The sequence below is a fragment of the Indicator indicator genome, chromosome 30 (assembly GCF_027791375.1).
Source record: "Indicator indicator isolate 239-I01 chromosome 30, UM_Iind_1.1, whole genome shotgun sequence".
In the NCBI taxonomy this organism is placed as follows: Eukaryota; Metazoa; Chordata; class Aves; order Piciformes; family Indicatoridae; genus Indicator; species Indicator indicator.
The window spans coordinates 12,081,356-12,105,890 of NC_072039.1; the positions used below are offsets into that span (position 1 = coordinate 12,081,356).

General features: G+C 51.0%; 1 protein-coding gene across 6 annotated transcripts in view; it reads right to left on the reverse strand.

Moving 5' to 3' along the window:
* The window catches only part of CUX1 (cut like homeobox 1), a 384,575-nt gene that overhangs the window by 137,940 nt on the left and 222,100 nt on the right, over positions 1-24,535 (reverse strand). For all 6 annotated transcript variants that reach the window (XM_054394426.1, XM_054394425.1, XM_054394427.1 and 3 more), the window contains one exon: positions 6,652-6,700. In XM_054394426.1, the coding sequence (XP_054250401.1) occupies positions 6,652-6,700 (49 nt within the window). The remainder of the gene's footprint in view (positions 1-6,651; positions 6,701-24,535) is intronic.

Consider the following 24,535-nt stretch of genomic DNA (forward strand, 5'->3'; position numbering starts at 1 on the left):
TTTCACAATGAAGGCCAGCAAAACACTTGTCCTGTCTTCTCCTTCTGTTATAACTCCCTCTGAGTCTGTGCTTCAAATCCATTTCTTCCTGCTCAATGAAAATTTAATAACCCAGGATCAAGAAGTTCTTATCTTTTTCGTTTAAAAGTGAAGAAAAATTCCATTTATTTTATTTTTTTCAGGAAGGCCAAATGACAAAGTCCTTTTTGGTTGTTTGTTTGTTGCTGTGGGGGTTTGGTTGGGTTTTTTTGTTCAAACAATGTGAACTGAGTGCATAAAGCCATTAAAGTGATCTGGATACATCAATGACATGAAAACCCAAACTCAATAGTAACACCTTAAAAGGACTTCAAATGAGCCTCTCTTCTCTTTGTTTCTCTTCTAATTTTAACACTCCAAAGTATTTCTCTTTGCACAGAATTATTCTTTTTAACAAACCCCTCAGTTCTTCTCATGCCTGAGAGACTGGAGAAGAGAAGGCTCCAGGGAGACCTCAGAGCAGCCTTCCAGTCCCTGAAGGGGCTACAAGAAGGCTGCAGAGGGACTGCTCCCAAAGGCCTGCAGGGACAGGACAAGGGACAATGGTTTGAAATGAGAGCAGAGCAGATATTGAGATTGGATGTGAGGAACAAGTTCTGCACCAGGAGGCTGCTGGAACACTGCAAGAGGTTGCCCAGGGAGGTGGTTGAGGCCTCACTAATGGAGATATTGAAGGTGAGGCTGGACAAGGCTCTGAGCAACCTGATCTAGTGGAGGATGTCCCTGCTGAGTGCAGGGGGTTGGACTGCATGAGCTTTGGAGGTTCCTTCCAACCCAAACCATTCTATTATTCCAGGTTGCCAGATGAAGCAGAGAAGCAGAAGGCTGAACCTGAATCTCTTTGTCAGCCCAAAGATTGGTGACTTACTGCCATGAGTGCCTCTAAGAAAGGTGTAAAGTGGCAGAGGGACAGGAAAGTGCTCACCATAAATATTTGTGTCAAACAAGCACTGCCAGCCCTGCCACTGAGGCAAGCACTGGAGCCTCATTAACTTCCCTGATTGGGAATGATAATATTCTGGGATTCAAACAATAAAAAATGCAGAGATGCTGTATCCCAGGCTCTGATAAATCATTTATTTGGACAAGGAAGGCTAATTTCCCTTTCATTATTTATTATTACACTTCGGAGCCTATCAGAAAAACACACAGTGAGTTATAGTGCAAAATGAAATCTTAATAAAAGCAGAGCCTGCCCCAGACTGGGGGTTATTAAAGCTGCATGGCAGTGGGAGGGTGAACTCTGGGCTTTATTTTCCTTAGGAAAGTGAAAATAAGCCTTTGCTGCTGCGTTTAGCTGTGCTCTTACCTCAGCCCTTTGCAGACCCCAGGGATGAGAAGAGTCAGAAAGGGAGAACAGCTCCCAGCTGCCACTGCCCCCAGCTCCTGTGCTGTCCTGCTGCTGCTGCTGCCACAGCATCCTGCTGCTAGAGCAGGAGGGGGCTGCCTGCTTCAGACCTCACAGCCTCCTAAAGGCTCATGGGCTTCAGACTGCTGCCCTGCTAAAGCCTCATGCCATGGAGCTGCAGCTAAAGGCTCCTCTGGAGGCAGGTGGAGGCAGCCCAGCAATCATCAGCTCCCAGACCAGGGAGGGGATTCTGCCCCTCTGCTTTGTTCTGCTCAGACCCCACCTGCAGCACCGCAGCCAGTTCTGGGTCTCCTAACACAAGAAGGAGCTGGAACTGTTGGAGAGGGTCCAGAGGAAGCCATGAAGATGATCAAAGGGCTGAAGAACCTCCCCTGTGAGGACAGGCTGGGAGAGTTTTTGGGGCTGTTCAGCCTGGAGAAGAGAAAGCTCCAGTGAGACCTTAGAGCAGCCTTCCAGTACCTGAAGGAGGTTACAGGAAAGCCAGGAAGGGACTTTTGACAGGGGCTGGGAGTGAGAGGATGAGGGAGAATGGCTTTGAGCTGGGAGAGGGGAGGTTGAGACGGGAGATGAGGAAGAAATTGTTGAGAGTGAGGGTGGGGAGAGACTGGAACAGGTTGCCCAGAGAAGTTGTGGATACTTCATCCTGGAAAGCTGCACTTGCAGCCCAGAAAGCCAATCACATCCTGGGCTGCATCAGGAGAAGTGTGGTCAGCAGGGCCAGGGAGGGGATTCTCCCCCTCTACTCCACTCTGATGAGACCACACCTGGAGCACTGTGCCCAGTTCTGGAGCCTCCCTTACAAGAAGGATCTGGAGGTGCTGGGAAGTGTCCAGAGAAGGGCCACGAGGATGATCAGAGGGCTGGAGCTGCTCTGCTCTGAGGAGAGACTGAGAGAGTTGGGGTTGTGCAGTCTGGAGAAGAGAAGGCTCTGAGGAGACCTTCTTGTAGCCCTCCAGTATCTGAAGTGGGCTACAAGAAAGCTGGGGAGGGACTTTTTAGGGTGTCAGGGAGTGATAGGACTGGGGGGGATGGAATAAAGCTAGAAATGGAGAGATTTAGATTGGATGTTAGGAAGAAGTTCTTCCCCAGGAGGGTGGTGAGAGCCTGGCACAGGTTGCCCAGGGAGGTGGTGGAAGCCTCATCCCTGGAGGTTTTTGCAGCCAGGCTGGATGTGGCTGTGAGCAACCTGCTGTGGTGTGAGGTGTCCCTGCCCATGGCAGGGGGGTTGGAACTGGCTGAGCCTTGAGGTCCCTTCCAACCTAACCCATTCTGTGAATTTATGATTTTGTACTGGTTTATAGCTCTCAGGACTTGGAATTGGAAGGGTTGCTGCCCTGACACCTCCCTCCTAGCCTGCCTCACTCCCCCCACCCCCCAGTAGTGGGTGTTAATTGCTGTACTTCTACTGCTCCCTCTGAGCTTTGTCAGCCTGAAGAGAATCCTTGCTGCAACCCCTCCCCAAGATCCTGGATTACCCACACTGAGTGCCTGGATTAGCAGCTGGGGAAGGGCTGTCAGCCAGCAGCTGTGCTGCCAACACTTCACTATCTCCAGCACCTCCCTCCAAAGCCCTCCAGCCCAGCTCACTCTCAAGTGAGGGACTGATTCCTCCTGTTGGTCAGGGTCTTGGTTTGGGAGGACAATTCAGTTTATTTCTTGTGTTAAAGACACAGTGGAGAGAACTGGATCTTGTGGTCACTGCCTCTCTTGCTGCCTAAGCAGAAGGCTGCAAAGCTAACTGATAGTTAAAGGTAATTAGTTTTGTGAGCTGGAATTTCTTCTGGGGGTGACAGCACACAGAAAGCTCCTGCCAGAAGCAATCTGAGCACCCAAACCAGGAAAAAAGCAGTGGGAGAAGAGAGGTGATGGGAGTCTGAAGGGTAAGAAGAACAGTCCCTGCTTCACCCAACAGGACATGAGGGTGGGAGGTATACCACCAGCTCTGTCCCCATGGCTTGCACCAACCTGGACACTTGGATCAACATCAGTGAGTGCAGCTACCCTCCTGCTACTGCACAGCTGGAGAGGGAAATGGCATTCCCCACCTCCCAGGAGTCAGAGGTTTCCTCACATAAAGCAAAGGAAGCTGAGAGATGCCAGCTCTCAATTTAAAAAGGGAAGCAACTGAGAAAGGGATTGTCAAGAACTAGGAGATATTAGAACTGTGGACAGCCAACAGGAGTTCACATCTCCAGTGGAAGCATTTTGCTGTTCTCTAAATGGCTGCTCCAAATCCCAGTCCTTTGGGTCAGTGTTAATCCCAGAGCAGCAGAACATCACCTCCAAATCAGTCTGTGCTCAAAGCAGGAGCCCTGCTGGGCAGCACTCTTTCCAGGTAGCCTTAGTGATGAGCAATAAGGACTTGGTGAGATGGTAAAAGGCAATGTTAATTTAACCATTAACTACATCATTATGTGAAGTGCTTTGTTTCTGCAATTGCAACACTTCAGCCCAGTGCAAACTCACTTTCTGGCCTCTGCAACGGATTCAATTCCTTCCAATTAATTTTTTTTTAGCTATAAAGAGGTAAAACAGAGGAAATGCTGCTACAAAGGTGACTTAGTTACCAATTACACACAAGTGTTTCACAAAGGTACAGCATCACACAAGAGAAGCACCATGGGCACGGTTCAGCAAACCAGCTGAGCCCCTCCAGCAGCTCACAGCTCCTTCACCCATGAGCTGATCCCTCTGAGGCTACAACATTCCCTTCATGTCCCTCAGCTAAGAATTCCAGAACCCCAGCATGGTGGGCTGGGAAGTGACCTCTGGAGCTCATCCAGTCCAAGCCCTGCTCCAGCAGGGCACCCACAGCAGCTTGCCCAGGAGCACAATGCCCAGGGGGGGTTGGAAGCTCTCCACACAAGGACACTCCACAACCTCTCTGGCCAGCCTGCTCCAGCCCTCCAGCACCCTCACAACAAACAACTTTCTCCTCCTCTTCACATGCAGCCTCCTGGCTTCCACTTTGTGCTGTCCCTGGGCACCACTGAGCAGAGTCTGGCCCCAGCCTCTTGCCCCCACAGCTCCTTTAGCTCTTGCTGAGCATTGCTCAGCTCCCCTCTGGGGCTGCTCTTCTGCAGGCTCTCAGCCCCAGGGCTCTCAGCCTTTGCTCCTCACAGAGCTGCTCCAGGACCCCCTCAGGACCTTAACAACCTCCTCTGGACTCTCTCCAGTTCTCTGTCCCTCTTGAACTTGGGAGCCCAAAACTGGCCCCAGGACTGCAGATGTGTCCTCAGCAGGGCAGAGGGAGGAGAACCTTGGTGCTGCTGCTTCTCCACTGTTTTGTTGAACTGCCTTCATCTGCTAAACCCACAGAGAACAAACCTCTTCCCTTCACCCTGAGGTCAGGTTTTCTGCAGTTACTGAGCTCAGTGAGGGCTCCCCAAGTGCAGAAGGTGCAGTGAGGAAGGGCACAGGCCTGAGGAGCATGGAGGGGAAGAAGAGGGGCAGATGGGGAAGGGAGAGATGGAATCCTCCCTTCAGGCTGTACAGCAGCTCAGAGGAGCTCACACTGCTGCTTAGCTGCAGATGCAGAGTTTGCTGAGTTACAACCAAGCTGAGGGTTGTGCACATCAGCATCAAGTATCAATTTTGACCAATTAAAAAAAATAAAAAGAAAAAAAACCTAAACTGCAGATTTCTCCCAGTCAGGAAAATCTCTTTGGTGTTTCTACCCACACAGAAAGATTCCATTTTAGTGTGGCAAGGAGGAAATTGGAAATAATTGGTCTTGAACTACAACCACTTTGCTACTCTCAGAAAAGAAAAAAAACCAAACCAACACCTACTGGGTAAATCAGTGCTAGCACTGTGCAAAAACCACCAAGGAATTCTGGCAAAACATCTTTAACACCTCCATCATTCTGAAACAGCCTGCAGATCTGCAAATAATTACCAGCACTGCCATCAATATTTAATGCTGTCTGCAAAAGTTCTTTGACAGAACTCCAAACCCCCTCTGCCAAGCTCAATTTTCTATCACTCACTAAATAACCAACCCACCAGCTCACAAACCTGCCTCCTGCTTCAGCAGTGTACTTCCAGTCCATAAAGAACTGATCTACTGAGGGTAACAGGCACAAAGTGCAGCCCAGGAGGCAACTGCAGAGTCCTGGCTCTGGGGAAGAACAACCTCCTGCAGCAGGACAGGAGAGGGGGGACCTGCTGGGAAGCAGCTCCAAGGAGAAGGAGCTGGGAGTGCTGGGGGGGAACAAGTTCCCCATGAGGCAGCAATGTGCCCTGGTGGCCAAGAAGGCCAATGGGGTCCTGGGGTGCATGGAGAAGAGTGTGGCCAGCAGGGCAAGGGAGGTTTTGCTCCCCCTCTACTCTGCCCTGGGGAGGCCACATCTGGATTGCTGGGTCCAATTCTGGGCTCCCCAGTTGAAGAGTGACAGAGAAGTGCTGGAGAGAGTGCAGGGGAGGCTGCAAAGCTGCTGAGGGGCCTGGAGCAGCTCTGTGAGGAGCAAAGGCTGAGAGCCCTCTGAATCCCAGACACAGCTTCAGCACCTCAAAGCTTTACTCAAAGAACAGGCTGGACCAGAAGGACATTTTCCTTGCCTGCTGGGTTTGGTTTTACTTTGCAGTGTCCCATTTGTTTGTGCCACTTCCTCAGCACTGTGAGGGGACGTGGGAGAGACCTCCCACAGCACCAAATGAGCATCTGCAGAACAAATCAGAAGCCTTTGCTCTCCTGCACGGCACTGTCTGAACCACCACTTGCTACAAATTGCTATGCCAATAAAACAACCCACAAAGGGAAAGAGGAAAGTCCAGAGGAGTCCACAAAAAGGACAAGAATTATTATGCCAATAAAACATCTCAGAAAAGGAAGAAGGAAAGTCCACTGAAGTCCACCAAAACTGGCCCTGCAGCAGAAGGTCAGACCTCCCTAGGCTGGGACTCTAGGTCCTCCTTAGGCTTCTCCTGCAGGGCAGAGGGCCTTTAATTTGGGTAAAGCAGATACCTGCATGACGGATTTAGAAACATAAAGCCAAGAATAACTTGGTTGAAATTATTACAAGGTAAGAGATGGCAAACACCACTCCACTGAGCGGAGAGTGCTCACAGAGCAGCACCCAGGAGCTGCACTTCGCTCTGCAGTTGCATCTTCTCTTACTCCACCCCAGTGATGAGTGCTAAGTGCAGGTCAAAGGACTGGCAGGAAGTCCAAAAGAGAAGGGAGGGAACCCTCCCCCCAGGGCACAGTGAGAATGTTGGGAGGGACTCATTGAACATCCTACCTGGTTTGCTCTTTCGAGGTCTGTCATGATCATCTCGATTTCATCAGCCCTGGGAGAAGAAGAGAGCAGAAGTCCTGTTAGCAGCTGCAGAGTGCCTGCTCTAGCAGGTCATGCACAGCACCATTGCAACACCCATGCAAACAAGGCCAATCTTCAGCACTTTCAGTCCAGGACACAGGAAGGCTGATCAGCTCCTCTCTGCTTGGGGCAATCCTCTGGGCTTTCAGCTCTGGGCACCTCTGCAGTTCTTCTGCCTGATCCCCTCCTGCAAGGAGGTGAAGTGCACTGACAACTGAGCATATTCCTTAGATCTCTGAAGTTCTTCCTCCCCAAGCTCCTGCAGAAGGGCAGTGGCACCTTTCCTACATGTAAAGGCACTTCAGAAGTGATGATTATGGAGAAGTCAGAGACTACAGTTCTGCAGCTGGCTTCCTAGAACCACAGAATGGCTTAGGTTGGAAAAGATCATGGAGTGCAACCAGTAACCCAACTCTACCAAGTCCACTGCTAAACCATGGCCCTCAGCACCACAACTCCCAGGCTTTAAAACCCCTCTAGGGATGGGGACTGCACCACTGCCCTGGGCAGCCTGGGCCAGGCCTTGACAACCCTCAAGGAGAATTGTTCTTCATGTCCAACCTAAACCGCCCTGGGGCAACCTGAGCACTTTTTCTCTTGTCCTGTTCCTTGGGAGAAGAGACCAACCCTGACCTGGCTCCAGGCTCCTCTCAGGGATCTGTAGAGAGCAATGAGATCTCCTCTCAGCCTCCTCTTCTCCAGGCTGAACACCCCCAGCTCCCTCAGCTGCTCCTCCCCAGCCCTGTTCTCCAGACCCTTCCCCAGCTTTGTTGCCCTTCTCTGGACCTGCTCCAGCTCCTCAATGTCCTTCTTGGGGTGAGGGCCCCAAAACTGAACCCAGGATTTGAGGTGTGGCTTCAGCAGTGCTCAGCACAGGGGGACAATCCCTGCCCCAGCTCCTGCATGTCCATAACCAAAAGCAGCCTGTGCTACTCTTCTGTTTCAGTGAGTAAAGTTTACTTCTAAATTTGGCTTAAAGAAAAGAAAAAGAAAAGGAGGTATGATGAGGTCAAAGAGAGTGAGAAATGTAACTCTGCATTATGCGGAAAGCAGATTCTGACACACATTTATGAAACTCTAAATTTAGACCCAGGCTCTTAATGCACTTTCTGAAACTGAGCAGGAAAGGCAAAAGGTTGAAAACTCCCCAAATACAGAAGAGCTCCTTCAGAGGAGTGTGAGGCAGCAGCCAGCAGCCCTGACCCTTCCCAAACCCAGCATGGACAAGTCGTGGCTCACACAAATGGATCCAGGCCTCAGGAAAGCTTTGGGGGTTTTGTTTGTTTTTCTTTTAATATCCTCATGGCCACATATTTCACACCACTGCTCTCACCTGTGCAAGGAATCAGGGAAAGGGTCTAAAATATGTTCAGAGAGCTGTAGGGAATGGAGTCACCTCCAGCTGGCAGCTGGGCACCAGAGGTGTTCCCAGGGCTCAGCACTGTGCCACTTCTCCTCAATGTCTTTAGCAATGACCTGGGTGAGGGGATTGAGGCACCCTTAGGCAGTCTGCAGATGACACCAAGCTGGGCAGCAGTTGGTCTGCTGGAGGGCAGGGAGGCTCTACAGAGGGACCTGGCCAGGCTGGATCCATGGCTGAGGCCAATGGGATGAGGTCCAACAAGGCCAAGGGCTGGGTCCTGGCCTGGGGTCACAACAACCCCAGGAAGGCTCCAGGCTGGGGGCAGAGTGCCTGGAAACTGCCTGGGGAAAAAGGACCTGGGGGTGCTGGTTGCCAGCAGCTGAAGCTGAGCCAGGGAGTGCCCAGGTGGGCAAGAAGGTCACCAGAGCCTGGCCTGGATCAGCAATGGTGTGGGCAGCAGGAGCAGGGCAGGGATTGTCCCCTGGACTGGGCACTGGGGAGGCCAAACCTTGGGTTTCAGGTTCAGTTTTGGGCTCCTCACTCCAAGGACACTGAGGAGCTGGAGCAGGTCCAGAGAAGAACAATGAAACTGGGGAGGGGTCTGGAGAAGAGGGCTGGGGAGGAGCAGCTGAGGGAGCTGGGGGTGTTCAGCCTGAAGCAAAGGAGCCTGAGAGGAGAACTCATTGCTCTCTACAGCTCCTGAGAGGAGGCTGGAGCCAGGTGGGGGTTGGGCTCTGCTCCCTAGTATCAGGTGACAGAAGGAGAGGAAATGGCCTCAAGCTGTGCCACAGGAAGGCTAGATTGGAGATGAGGAAAAATTTCTTTGCTGCAAGAGTGGTCAGGGATTGGCACAGGCTGCCCAGGGAGGTGGTGGAGTCCCCATCCCTGGAGGTGTTCAAGCAAGGTATGGCCATGGCACCTGGGGACAGGGTTTGGTGGCCATGGTGGTGCTGGGTTGATGTTGGACTGGGTGATCTCAGAGGGCTTTTCCAACTGACACAATCCTGCAGTTCTCTGGTTCTGTACTGTAATATTAAGAGATATTCCTCCTCCCCAGACATGCTGCCTGCCTTGTCTCTCCAGACCATATGGAAGCAATAAACACTACCCTCATCTCCTCTGAGCAGCAGCTTTACCCAGCAAGTCCTTTTGCAATCTGCCAACACCATCATGTCTGGGGTTTGTTTTTAATCTGCAGCAGATCATTATCAGCAAAAGCTGTGAAGCCCTGGAACTGCCTTCCCCTGCCGATGCCTGCAGCTTGGGGGGGGATTTGCTGCTGAGCCCATGGAAGATCCATTTTTCTCTGCAGGTGCTTGCTGGGCAAGGAAGGAAGGGACGGAAGGGACGGAAGGGATGGAAGGGATGGAAGGGATGGAAGGGATGGAGGGAATGGAAGGGATGGAAGGGATGGAAGGAATAGAAGGGATGGGAGGAATGGAAGGGATGGAAGGGATGGAGGGAATGGAAGGGATGGAGGGAATGGAAGAGGTGGAAGGAATGGAAGAGATGGAAGGGATGGAAGGGATGGAGGAATGGAAGGGATGGAAGGGATGGAAGGGATGGAAGGGATGGAAGGGATGGAGGAATGGAAGGAATAGAAGGAACAGAAGGGATTGGAGGGATTGGAGGGATGGAAGGGATGGAGGGAATGGAAGGGATGGAGGGAATGGAAGAGGTGGAAGGAATGGAAGGGATGGAAGGGATGGGAGGGATGGAAGGGATGGAAGGGATGGAGGAATGGAAGGGATGGAAGGGATGGAGGAATGGAAGGGATGGAAGGAATGGAAGGGATGGAAGGGACGGAGGGAGCGGAAGGGATGGAAGGGATGGAGGAATGGAAGGGATGGAAGGGATGGAGGAATGGAAGGGATGGAAGGAATGGAAGGGATGGAAGGGACGGAGGGAGCGGAAGGGATGGAAGGGACAGAGGAATGGAAGGGATGGAAGGGATGGAAGGGATGGAGGAATGGAAGGGATGGAAGGAATAGAAGGGATGGAAGGACATCAGGGTACCTGCACCCTCAGCCCTGGCCCACTACAACTGAACATTGACTCCCTCTGCAGCATCTGAGGTGTCTGCATGCACACTGAGGGAAATGCAGGCAAAGAGCAGAGTAAGTCACTGTGTGTGCCTATAAATTAACGGAAAATTGGTTTTAATTACAGCCTCTAATGTTGTTGGGGCAACAGGAACCGCCTTTTGCAAAAGCTCCTGGACAAGAATGGAAAGTAGATTAGCACATGTTCCTTCTGCAGGAGGAGCTAACCTGCTCTTCATGCTGGAGAGGAAGGCAGGTGATGGTTTGAATAAATAATAAATGACAGACATCAGTTACTGAGCGCAACAAGCCCTGCTTGGGCAGGCAGGGACTCAAGGAGTGCAGGGAGCAGCCACAAGACTAACCTGGAGAGGTTAACATCAGCCTGCAGCACCTCTGAGCCTGTGAAACATCCCTTGGCTTAGACTGCAGCCCCAAGAATCACAGAACAGCTTCAGTTGGAAGGGACCTCAAAGCTCATCCTGCCATGGGCAGGGACACCTCCCACCAGCCCAGCTTGCTCAAGGCCTCATCCAGCCTGGCCTTGAACACCTCCAGGCAGGAGGCATCCACAGCCTCCCTGGGCAACCTGCTCAGTGTCTCCCCACCCTCACTACAAAGAATTTCTTCCTCACATCCAGTCTCAACCTGCCCTCTCCCAGCTCAAAGCCATTGTCCCTCATCCTGTCACTCCCAGCCCTTGTCACAAGTCCCTCCCCAGCTCTCCTGGAGCTCCTTCAGGTACTGGAAGGCTGCCCCAAGGTCTCCCTGGAGCCTTCTCTTCTCCAGGCTGAACAGCTCCAACTCTCCCAGCCTGTCCCCTCTGGGGAGGTTCTCCATCCCTCTGATCATCTTTGTGGCCCCCTCCAGACCCTCTCCAACACACTTATGGAAATTACAGCACTTCTCAGGGAAAAGGGGTCCTGAGACCATGCAGGTGACCCCACCATGTATCTGTAACAGAGATAAGAAGGAACAGAGCATCCTGATGCAGCCAGAAAAATGCTTCCCAGCATTTAACAAATATTTTTAGCTGGGATGTTTAAGGATCCTCTTTAAGTAAGCTTGTGCAGCCAGGCAGTGAATTGATGTGTGAATGCCTCAGGTTCTATGGAGCCAGTAAATGATGTCTGGATTATGTCAAATGCCTCCCAGATCAGAGCTGGGAATGTCCCATCCCAGCACACTGGCTACAGATTGAGCCAATCCACTTCCTGCTCACTTCTCTGTAGGGTTTGGGGAACAAACAAAGGCTGATGATGCTCCCAGACTGGGGGCAGGTATCAGCCAAAGGTCTGGAAAACTGCAGAACCTGGGAAGGGCAAGGAAAGGCTGAGAGCCCTGGGGCTGAGAGCCTGCAGAAGAGCAGCCCCAGAGGGGAGCTGAGCAATGCTCAGCAAGAGCTAAAGGAGCTGTGGGGGGCAAGAGGCTGGGGCCAGACTCTGCTCAGTGGTGCCCAGGGACAGCACAAGGGGCAGCAAGGGGCACAAAGTGGAAGCCAGGAGGTTGCATGTGAAGAGGAGGAGAAAGTTGTTTGGTGTGAGGGTGCTGGAGGCCTGGAGCAGGCTGCCCAGAGAGGTTGTGGAGTGTCCTTGTGTGGAGAGCTTCCAACCCCCCTGGGCATTGTGCTCCTGGGCAAGCTGTTGTGGGTGCCCTGCTGGAGCAGGGGGTGAGACTGGATGAGCTCCAGAGCTCCCTTCCAGCCCACACCATGCTGGGTTTCCATGAGAGAAGGTTAGAGGGATGTCCAAGGCCAAATGGCCAAGAGAAGATGGGACCAGGAGCAGTAAAGCAGAGGAGCAACCTGGGCACTAGGTGGGTGGCTGCCAGTGAACCAGGCTGAAACACAGCACAGTGCCTGACAAATGAGGTGGCAGAACTCAGGCAGTCCTGCATTTACCATGGCCAGAAACACCAACTCCAGTCTTGGTATGGCCTGGGGCTGGGGTCAGGCACTGGAACAGGTGCCCAGGGTGGTGGTGGAGTCCCCATCCCTGGAGGTGTTCAAGAAAGGTGTGGCTATGGCTCTTGGGTACACAGTTTAATGGCCCTGGTGGTGCTGGGTTGATGTTGGACTGGATGATCTTAGAGGGCTTTTCCCACCATTCTGTGGCTGAAGAGCTCTGTTGCAGCCTGCTATATGCAGCCAGTGATGGACAAAAGCAGCCAAGGGTACAGAAGGCCATAAAATGCCATTGCTGCCCTTCAGCATGCACAGATCACTGTGAGGGAACCCAGCACCAGTGTCAAACAGCAGCCAAAGGCAAAGCTGTCCCTTTGTATCCAGACACCAGCTGCCTGATCCTGAACTCCCCAACCCTTTACCACTGCACTTCCTGCACCTTGCTTCTCCCCACAGAATCCATCCCTGCACACCTAAGGTGCAACACCTCCATGGCAAACACCTCCAGCCTGGCAGCCTGCACAGTGAGGGAGGTTAATGCTGCACCCAGCAATGTTATCTTTCAGTAAAATAATGAATTAAATGAGTCCCTGTTCTTTCCCAGCACAAGTGTCAACTGCATCCAGAAGAGTCTTCAAAAGGAATTCACTCAATTTATTTTAAAAGCTCAGCTCCCACATCAGTGGCTGGCACTCAGCAGTCTAGAATTCACTTCTTTGAGCAGGTCTCTAATAGCTCCCCTCAGTGTTTGCTCAGCAGAAGTATTTATTATAAAATAAATTACAGTTCTCACACCTTTTATGCACTCCCAGAAGCAGCTCCTGGTGATTTATTGTTTACAAAGCACCCTGGCAACTTCAGACCTGGCAGGGACAAGGACACTCCACCTTGGCTCACTGAATTGGGCCAGCACAGTGCAGTTTTCAGCCCTTCCTGGTTCAGTATTTCTCTTTATTTCAGCAGAACTACCTGACAGGCAAAACACCACCCAGAGAGGGTGTGGAGTCCTCTCTGGACAAAGCTGTAGAGCCTGCAGAAGAGCAGCCCCAGAGGGGCTTTAGCAAGAGCTAAAGGAGCTGTGGGGGGCAAGAGGCTGGGGCCAGACTCTGCTCAGTGGTGCCCAGGGACAGCACAAGGGGCAGCAAGGGGCACAAAGTGGAAGCCAGGAGGTTGCATGTGAAGAGGAGGAGAAAGTTGTTTGTTGTGAGGGTGCTGGAGGCCTGGAGCAGGCTGGCCAGAGAGGTTGTGGAGTGTCCTTGTGTGGAGAGCTTCCAACCCGCCCTGGGCATTGTGCTCCTGGGCAAGCTGCTGTGGGTGCCCTGCTGGAGCAGGGCTTGGCCTGGATGAGCTCCAGAGGTCCCTTCCATCCCCACCATGCTTGGGCTCTGGGATTCCTTGATTTATCTGGTCTAATTCCATATAATCTCTGTGTTAGAGGAGAAGTAATCATGTAAACAAGCCAGGCCTTCACTTTGTGTCACAGGCAGCTTGCTCTTTCAACATTGTCAGGCTTAGGAATTGAGGAAATCAATTTTAAGCCCAAGCATTTGGAGGTGCAGTGCAAGCATCAGCGAGTAAAAAGAATCTGAGCTGTTGAAGCAGCATGACCATGAAATATTCTATTATTTCTCCTCTTGCCACTGTGTTTGAAGTGAAACACAAAAATGCATTAAAAGCTATAGATTTTACAAGGAATAAGCTTTTACCAGTCAAGAAAGAGCCCTCAGAGCTAACACGCCAACTATAAACCAGACAAAACACAACACAACACAAAACACAAAACAAAACAAACAAAAGCCCAACAAAACTTAAGGACTAAAAAAAACCCAACCCAAACCACCCCACTTTTCAATTCAATTGCTTAATGGGAAATAAAACCAGCCCAGAAAGGCTCAATTCTCCTTTTAAGATCAGGGATGAGGTTGGAGAAGCACAAGCAGGACTGGGGGAAACGGAGGAAAACTAAAAATGGGTGGATTCAGATTGGAAGTTAGGAAGAAATTCTTCCCCATGAGGGTGGTGAGAGACTGGCACAGGTTGCCCGGGGAGGTGGTGGAAGCCTCATCCCTGGAGGTTTTTGCAGCCAGGCTGGATGTGGCTGTGAGCAACCTGCTGTAGTGTGAGGTGTCCCTGCCCATGGCAGGGGGGTTGGAACTGGATGAGCTCTGAAGTCCCTTCCAACCCTGACAATTTCAAGATTCTATAACAAGGAAGAGCATTCAGGAGCTGGGGAGATGGAAGCAGCTGTGTTGTTTTTGTGAAGAAAATGAAGCCTGACCACCACAGAGCAAGAAGAATCTGGACTTTATGATTAAAATCTGCTTGATCCAACTCCTTCAGTTAGATCCTAGCTTAAAGAGGCAGAAACAATTCCCTTTTTTTATTAACACGACAAGTGAGCGCCTTGCCAAATCTTGTGGCTAGAGTTCCCCCAAACATTCAAACCTACTCAACCTTGAAAGAAACTGCTGCTGGATTCTTCATACATGGGAGAACAGAAAACTGCAGATGACACTCTGGAAATGGCAGGCAGTGGAGGTGGCCAAGAAACTTCCCTAGCAGGGCAGATGAGTATTAGGCTTTGGCAAAAAAACAAGCACCTTTTTTTTCCCCCCACCCCCAGATTTCTTTTCTTTCAAAACAGGGCTAAGTTTACTGGACAGAGCAAATGGTCTCTGGAGCCACTGGGGCTTGTTAAAACCTAATGATTCAAACACTGAGGCAGGCAACTGCAGACTAAAAGCAGCCATTAACAACTGATGTGCAGTTATGTTTAATTAAGAGAAAAAGCAAAATCCTACTTGTGACATAGACCTGGGATTGTCATGGAGCAGAGTTTGGCCAAATGAGGTAAACAGCTTCAGCTCTTAGAACTAGAGGCAGGTACACCTCAGACTGACTTTGCTAGCAAAGGAAAATGTGAAGAGTTATTTGAGATCAGAGAATCATTAAGGGTGGAAAAGACTTCCAGGATCATCAAGTTCAACCCTAAACCTCAGCCAGGTCACCACTAAACCACAGCCCTCAGCACCACATCTCCCAGGCTTTAAAACCCCTCTAGGGATGGGGACTGCACCACTGCCCTGGGCAGCCTGGGCCAGGCCTGGGCAACCCTCAAGGGGAAGAAATTGTTCCTCCATAGCCAACCTAAACCTTCCCTGAGGCAATCTGAGGACTTTTCCTCTTGTCCTTTGGGAGACCAACCTCCATCTCACTCTAACCTCTGATCAGGGAGCTGTAGAGAGCAATGAGGTCTCCCCTCAGCCTCCTATTCTCCAGGCTGAACACCCCCAGCTCCCTCAGCTGCTCCTCCCTAGCCTTGTTCTGCAGACTCTTCCCCAGCTTCATTGCCCTTCTCTGGATATTTGGGAGAGGAAGAAGAGGAGGGCAGAGCATTAAAATAAAAAAGAACAAGACCCAGAAGCAGTGCATGGATTTTTTTCAATAAGACTCTTAGGAGGAACTGTCCCTGGCCCTAGGCAGTGATTTCAGACCAGCAAACAACATCAGAACTGCCTGCAGGCCATGGTCAGGGCATTCACTCAGGGCACAAGAGTATTCCAGCACCTGAATATTCAATTTGCCTTTTGTTCTCTAAGAAAAAAACCAAGATGATGAATTCAAACTCCAAATTCTAAGCTGTGCTGGTAGAGGAATTCTTCTAATCCCTGCAGCTCAGTGACTGTGCCAAGGTGCCCATGGTGCTGCCCTGCTTAACTTCTAGGGAAGAAAAACCAATCAGACACTTTCTTTGGAGCTCTTAGGAAGGTTCTGATAGAAGGGACTAGAGGAACTCACTCATTCTGGTGGTCTTGCACCTTGCACATATCACTGCACACAGAGTTCAGGCACTGTTACAGTTCATGGTGATTCAAATCCAGCAACCGCCTGCAGCACTGCCTCCAGTTCTGGGGCCCCCACCACAAAAAAGGACAGGGACCTGTTGGAGAGGGTCCACCAAGATGATCAGAGAGCTGGAGAACCTCTCCAGAGGGGACAGGCTGAGAGAGTTGGGGCTGTTCAGCCTAGAGAAGAGAAGGCTCCAGGAAGACCTTAGTCCAGCCCTCCAGTACCTGAAGGGCCTGCAGGAGAGCTGGGGAGGGACTTTGGACAAGGACTGGGAGTGCCAGGATGAGGGACAATGGCTTTGAGCTGGGAGAGGGGAGACTGAGACTGGAGGTGAGGAAGAAATTCTTGAGAGTGAGGGTGGGGAGAGACTGGCACAGGTTGCCCAGGGAGGCTGTGGATGTCCCCTCCCTGGAGGTGTTCAGCCTCAGGCTGGATGAGGCCTTGAGCAAGCTGTGCTGGTGGGAGGTGTCCCTGCCCATGGCAGGGGGATGGAACTGGATGATTTTTAAGGAACTGGATGATCTTTAAGGTGCCTTCTATAAATCTATGAATTCTATGAACCATCTCTATTAGGTAAATCCACCTTTGCTGCTATCACAGCCTCCAAAGAAACAAAGGATTGTGCAAAGAAAGGGAAAAAAAAAGCTATTTCAGCACAACCAGTCCAGCAGTCAAGGGGCAAGACCTCACACACTTTTTACGACTGAGTTCTCCAATCTACTTTTCAAATTGCCAGAGCTATAGGTTAATATTTTCTTTCATGGCAGCCCTCTAAGGATCCTCAGATCAGATAATCCTTTTTTCAATGTCATATAAATCCTGGCCTCTTGTAAAAGAATTTCTCTGTTCAGGGATTCATAAATCCACCAACTTTAGTAATGAGTTGGGTGTTGCCTTTCATAGGAACCCAGCTGAAGGAAAAAAAACCCTCTCTTTGCTAAGCAGTGAAATACTCAAGGCTTTAAATTGAGAGATCAAAGCAGTGGTGGTTCCAGGTGCTCAGCCATGACACAATCCATCACCTGGATTCATCTGGGGAAGGCTTAAATGGGTGCTGCACACTGTCCAGACCCCTCTCTGCTGTTATCTTACACTAAATCAAATTCCTCCCCCAGCAAAAAGGAGGGACTCAGTGCTAGCCTTGTCAGGCTCTTTTGCCTGGATTTGAATGAATTCTTTCTCCATTCCCTGCTGGCCTTGTGAATCATATCAGGGAGAAATTCTTTCCAGTAAGGGTGGGGAGACACTGGAACAGGTTGCCCAGGGAGGTTGTGGATGCCTCCTGCCTGGAGGTGTCCAAGTCCAGGCTGGATGAGGCCTTGAGCCACCTGGGCTGGTGGGAGGTGTTCCTACCCATGGCAGGGGGGTGGAACTGGATGATTTTTGAGGAACTGGATGATCTTTAAGGTGCCTTCCACCCCAACCCATTCTGTGAGTCTGTAAATCACACAGAGGTTGATGCTGAAGATCAAACCACATCTCATGTGAAGCTTTCTCATCAAGCACACCACATCCTGGCAGCAGGATTGAGCACTCACACAGCTGCAGGTTTGATCTTTGAAGAAACCATGTCCCAGGTACTTGAAAGATGCCAAGTGACCATCAGACACTAGTAAGGGTTAAAGAAACTGCTTCTAAAGCCCAAGAGGTTGAGCAATCCCTGGCCACACAAGAATCATCTCAGTCACCTCAAATAAAGCATTTTTCAGTCTGGAGGAAAACTGCTTTCCAAGAAAACCAGCACAGCACTTTGCTTTCCCTCTCATGGCTTAAGTCTGGGTTTCAAGGGTAAGAAAACCATCTTTGCAATTATGAAGTGTTAAAGACAACAGGAATCAGCTTTATCCCAGTGGCACGCCAGGGAGCAGGGTTTGGAAAGATCAGCAGTGTTTTCTTCAGCATTCCTACAGACAGGAGCTGATGTGAGAGGCACCACTTGATGTGCACAGGAAAACACACAGGGCAAAAATCTGAGTTAAGAGGTACTGATGGAAACCCAGAGCTGTGACTGCCATGGCGTTACAGGCACATGGCCCTGGCACACTTTGCAAACCAAAGAAGAGCTCTGAACAAAAGCAGCTGGAATAAAGAGAAGGTGAAGTGGTGGCATTAGGAAGTAGCCCAACAGAAAGAGAATCATAAAATCATAGAATCAACCAGGTTGAAAGAGACCTCCAAGATCCTCCAGTCCAACCTATCCCCAGCCCTATCCAATCAACCAGACCATGGCACCAAGTGCCTCATCCAGGCTTCTCTTGAACATCTCCAGGGATGGTGACTCCACCACCTCCCTGGGCAGCACATCCCAATGGCAAATCTCTCTCTGTGAAGAACTTCCTCCTAACATCCAGCCTAGACCTCCCCTGGCACAGCTTGAGACTGTGTCCCCTCCTTCTGCTGCTGGGTGCCTGGGAGAAGAGCCCAACCCCCACCTGGCTACAACCTCCCTTCAGGTAGTTGTAGACAGCAATGAGGTCTGCCCTGAGCCTTCTCTTCTCCAGGCTAAACACTCCCAGCTCCTTCAGCCTCTCCTCAGAGGGTTTGTGTTCCAGACCCCTCCCCAGCCTCATTGCCCTTCTCTGGACACCTTCCAGTCCCTCAGCATCTCTCTTGAATTGAGGAGCCCAGAACTGGACACAGGACTCAAGGTCTGGCCTGACCAGTGCAGAGTACAGGGGAAGAATAACCTCCCTTGTCCTGCTGGCCACACTGTTCCTGATCCAGGCCAGGATGCCATTGGCTCTCCTGGGCACCTGGGCACACTGCTGGCTCATGTTCAGCCTCCTGTCACCCAGAACCATCAGGACCCTCTCTGCCTGGCTGCTCTCCAGCCACTCTGTCCCCAGCCTGTAGCACTGCTTGGGGTTGTTGTGGCCAAAGTGTAGAACCCTGCCCTTAGCCTTGTTAAGTCTCACCCCACTGGCCTCTGCCCACCCAGCCAGCCTGTCCAGGTCCCTCTGCAGGGCTGTCCTACCCTCCAACAGATCAGATGGCACACCTGTGCTTGATGACAGTGCTGCATATTTACCTACACTGCACCATGGGCAGCAGGAGTCTCAGCTCCCCATACTGCCTAACACCTTTCACTCAGCTTGTGCTGTGCCTTTCCCCCCACAACAGGTCTCTTGTGGACTCTGTGCCCAGCCATCAAGATGCTTATTACAGAAAGAGAAGCAATAACTCCTGGGCTTGTGAGCAAACACAGAATCCCAGACTGCTTTGGGTGGGAAGGGACCTTTGCAGGCCATCTAGTCCAAACCCCCCTGATGCTGATGCAGTCAGCGTCTAGAGCAGGATGCTCAGAGCCCCAAACATCCTGACCTGGAGTGGTTCCAGGGATGGGGCACCTCCCACCTCTCTGGGCAATCTGTGTACTTTAGCTTTACCCTGCAAAGCCCTGTAAGTTGTGTTACAATCAGTCACTAGGAGTGTCCAGATTTGGATCATTCTGGATTTCACAGAATTGTCAGGGTTGGAAGGGACCTCAAGGCTCATCCAGTTCCAACCCCCCTGCCATGGGCAGGGACACCTCACACTACAGCAGGTTGCTCACAGCCACATCCAGCCTGGCTGCAAAAACCTCCAGGGATGAGACTTCCACCACCTCCCTGGGCAACCTGTGCCAGTCTCTCACCACCCTCATGGGGAAGAACTTCCTGATGTCTAATCTAAATCTCCCCTCCTCTAGCTTGGATCCATTCCCCCCAAGTCCTATCACTACCTGACACCCTAAGAAGTCCCTCACAGCTTTCTTGTAGCCACAATAAGGAAGGCCACAAGAAGGTCTCCTCAGAGCCTTCTCCTCTCCAGACTGCACAACCCCAGCTCTCTCAGTCTGTCTCCAGAGCAGAGCAGCTTCAGCCCTCTGCTCATCCTCATGGCCCTTCTCTGGACACCTTCCAGCACCTCCAGATCCTTCTCGTAATAGAGGCTCCAGAACTGGACACAGTGCTGCTCCCAGCTCAGACCACTGGTGACAACCCTTTGGGCCACAGAGGAGTTCAAAGGCAGCAGTGGAAACAGGAGGAAATTTTTGTACCTAAGCTTTGTTGAAACAACCTTGCTTAGATGGATCTAAAAATCTGTTTCCATTATCTTCTGAGGGAGCTGGGGAGAAGTCTGCACCCTGAGGAGCTGTGGGCTCATGGTCCTGCAGGGTTTAGTGCTGGCAGGCAGAGAGGAATCCTTTCAGTTCAGCTGTGGTGTCGTGGTTCTGACCTGCCTTTAGAGACTGTGCAGCAAAGGAGAGAGAACTTTCTGATGGTTAATTTGTGATGCACTTACACCTGAATCCCACCTGCATCAACATCCTGAGACTGAGGTACTGCAGCAGTAGCATCACAACCTCAGTGGCTTTTGCACTCCTCAGGGTGAGGAAAACAATCTCCAGGTTCAGGTTATACTGAATATTCCTGCTTAGAGGAGCTGCTTTAGACAAACATCTCCAGCTGCCTCCCTGGCCACTGGCAGCCTGCTCTGAGCTCTGCCCTGGGCAGCAGGAGTCACTGCCTGGTCCAATAGCACAGCTCTGAGGATTTTCCAACGATGCAAGACGACAGAGATGAGGCAAACTCTCCATTTCCTAGTGCCTCCTGCTACAAATTGAAAGAGCTTGCTGCAATTCCCCTCTCCTGACTTCAGCTGATTCAATAACCCAGCAGAATTTAAACACAGACACCCTTTCCCTCTCCCTCCTTCATGCACAAAGCACATCAAGAGCATGGAATTACTCCTGACTTGGCCTTGAGCAGCCAACATGATGTCAATTTTCCATGTTTTATAAAGCAACAGCATGTAGAAAGCAACTCAAATGCAGGTCATATCAAGCATGTGACCCAGAGAGCAATCAAAGACTGCCTGAAACTGTCATTCAAGGTTCAATCATCTTCTAGCAGGGAAAAATGAAACATCTGTGGCCCAGAGAATTAAGTTATGTATTGCATAATTCATCTGGTGTCTGCCACAGCAGCCATTTCAATGCTCTAGTGATAAACATGTTTGATTATTTTTGTTTTGTTTCCTGCTTCCTCCATGGTATTTCTATTTATCTGCCCCTAGTACAGCCCACAATGGAGATAACAAACAGACCAAACACTGCTAGAGCTGCCTGATAAGACCTGGGAAATCAGCAGCCTTATTAATCACATGAAGGGGCAGCATCATTATGAAACCTGATGTTCCCTGGAACTCTGCTCACCTTGCTTCTCTTGGCTTCACTCTGCAGTTCCATTCCATGATGAAATGATTGTTCCCAAGGATCCAAGCCCTCAGAGCTCTTCCCAACAGAAAACTGCTCTCTCCTCACACAGCAAGGCCCTCACTGCTTCCTAGGTTTTCCATCCCCTTGTTGCTTTTTGATCCTAACATGAGTAGGAGGAGCAGGCATCTAGACTAGGGGAGGCTGAGAGCCCTGGGGCTGTTGAGCCTGGAAAAGAGCAGACCCAGAGGGCTTCTGATCAATGTCCTTAAATATCTGAGGGGTGGGATGAAGGTGCCAGGCTCACTGTGGTGGTGCCCAGTGATATGACAAGCACAACAGATACAAACTGGAACCCAGGAGGTTCCACCTCAACATGAGGAGACGTTTGATGTGAGGGAGCCCTGCAGCAGGCTGCCCAGAGAGGTTGTGGAGTCTTCTCTGGAGACTTTGAAGCCCCATCTGAATGTGTTCCTGTGTGGCCTGCCCTGGGTGACCCTGCTCTGGGTTGGACTCAGTGACCTTCAGAGGACCCTTCCAAGCCCTAACATTCTATGATTCTGTGTTTATTTACACTGAGAGTGGTGAGAGCCTGGCCCAGGTTGCTCAGGGAGGTGGGAGCTGCCCCATCCCTGGCACCAATGCAGGTCAGGTTGTTGGGGCTCTGAGCAACCTGCTCTAGCTGCAGCTGTCCCTGCTGACTGCAGGGTTTGGACTTGATGGCCTTGCAAGGTCCCTTCCCACCCAAACCTTTCCATGATTCTATGACTTCTTACCTGCCATGAACCTCACTGACTCTCAGAAAATGTCCCTACAGAGCAGGTGGGAACTTCAGAGCCCTGGGTGCATGCCCTGCTGTCTGGGTGTTCACTCCTGTGGCCAGGAGCTTTAGATGTCAGCTGATTCATTACACAACTAAAACTCTCATTTGTGCAGAACTGTACAGATTTACTCAGGGGTGGATGCTTCTCAAAGGTGCTTTGCACTGCCCTGGTGTAGGAAAACAAGCAACAGCATCTGAAGAGGTGAGGTCAAGTGGATACACAGGGTCACAGAATATATCTGGTTGGAAGAGACCTCCAAGCTCACCCAGTCCAACCCTCAACCCAGCACTGCAAGGTCATCACCAAACCATGTTCCTAAGCACCAGGTCCACAGGCTGCTGGAACAGCCCCAGGGATGGTGACTCCAGCACTGCCCTGGGCAGCCTGTTCCAATGTTTGAGAACATTTTCAGCGCAGAAATATTTCCTGAAGTCCAGCCTGAACCTCCCCTGGCAAAGCTTGGAACCATTCCCTCTGGTCCTGTGGCTTCCCACCAGGGAGAAGGAGCTGCCTCCTCCTGGCTCCAGCCTCTCTTCAGGGAGTTGTAGAGAGCAATGAGGGCTCCCCTCAGCCTCTTCTTCTCCAGGCTGAACTCATTCTCACCCAGCCTCACAGTTTGGAGGCTGCAGGATTCCCACAGGGAGCAAAATCCTCACTATAAAGCAACAAGTCAGCAGTATGAGAAAATCTGCTGTGGTAGGAGTAGAGCTGGACCCCATCCCCTGAAAGCTTCCCCTCTGCTTCCTGTGATGCTCTCCATGCAGGTGAGTCTGTGGCTAGCACAGCACAGCCCCAGCACAAAGCAGGCTCTGCTTCCTAGCCACTGCTCACAGCAAGCTGTTGGGATGCTTCCTATTCAATAGTCTGAGTGGTCCCAGCTGGGCTCTGCAGTTGCTCCCATTGCTACTTCCTCCTGCACTCTAAGTCAGTCTCTTCTTCCCTCAATGCCCTCTTCACCCTCCAGCCCACCCATGAAATGCAGGTAGTGAATGTTTGGCAGCCATGCAGCCAAGCAGCAAGTGCAGAGGCAAGGGCTGCTCTCCCACTCCCATGCATTGTCTGACTACCTCCCTACTGCTCCCTGCTGCTCTCCCAGCCTGCAGCCCCCCACTCCTATGCATTGTTTATCTACCTCCCTACTGCCAATCCCTGCAAGCTCCACCAGAGCTCCCTGTGCCAGCCTTCTAAGGCTGTTAATTACTGCTGAAGTCAATCATCAGCTTCCAATTTAATTTAGGAGGGGAACTGTGAAGTGATCCCCAAGCAGGCTGGCAGTAAAGCAGGCCACAAGCTCATGGAAGCTTCATTTCCTTCAGAAGCTGGGCTGGAGGCTGTGGTGCTGCAGTGCTGCTGCAGGCTGTGTGTGCAGGGACATGCAATGGGGGTGCTCTGCTCCCACTGCACAGCAGCAAAACCTGCCTGCTTGACTTCACTTGAGAAAGAAGTGTAACAAAGGATAAAATAAGAACTTGAAGCAGAGCAGGGGAGAGGTAGATTTGCCAATCAGGAGGAATTTCTTTACTATGAGGGTGGTGAGATGCTGGAATGGGTTGCCCAGAGAAGTTGCAGACACCTCATCCCTGCAAGTGTTTAAACCCAGGCTGGATGAGGCCTTCAGCAGCCTGGGCTGGTGGGAGGTGTCCTCGCCAATGGCAGGGGCTTGGAACTGGATGATCTCTAAGGTCCCTTCCAGCCCAACCCATCCTATGAATCCTAAAAGGTCCCTTCCAATATCTACCAGTATCTGAGGGCTGGGGGTCCAGAGGGAGGGGACAGCCTCTGCTCACTGTGCCCTGGGATAGGACAAGGAGCAATGGATGGAAACTGCAGCACAGGAGGTTCCACTTCAACATGAGGAGGAAATTCTTTACTGTGAGGGTCACAGAGCACTGGAACAGGCTCCCCAGAGAGGTTGTGGAGTCTCCTTCTCTGGAGCCTTTCCAGCCCTGTCTGGATGTGTTCCTGTGTGACCTGTGCTGGATTCTGTGGTCCTGCTCTGGCAGTGGGGTTGGACTGGAAGATCTCCAGAGGTCCCTTCCAACCCCTACTATCCTGTGAGCTGTAATCCTGTGATCTTTCCAACCCAAATCATTCCATGAATCTTTAAGGTCCCTTCCAACTCAAGCCATTCTATGATTCAATGAACTTCCTTAAAGACCAGGTCTTAACTGATTAAATCTGCCGCTCTACAGCTGCCACAAACCATTCCAGAATTGTTTCTCCAAACAGATCAGAGTGAGAACAGACAGTGTAGCATTTTGGAAATCCAGCACCTGCAACAATTTAGTTATTATTACTGATGTAGTTAAAATAGAGAATTGATCCAAAATTAGAAACCATAATTGCAGGCATCTGAGGTGTCATTCTTCTTTGCTAGGGATGGCAATACTTTAACCTGTGAGGAATCAGCAGGAAGAATTCTCTCAGATTTGACTAAAGATCCTCCAAAAATAGACTCAACTATTGTAACTGCATGAGTAGGGTCACTGGAGTCACACTGTGTAGGATCAGGGCATGCAGGGGTTGTTGGGTTTGTTGGCATTCATTTTTTTAGGATGACACCTGAAAGACTACTGCACACAATCCCATGGTGGGGTGGGAAGGGACCTCTGGAGCTCATCCAGTCCA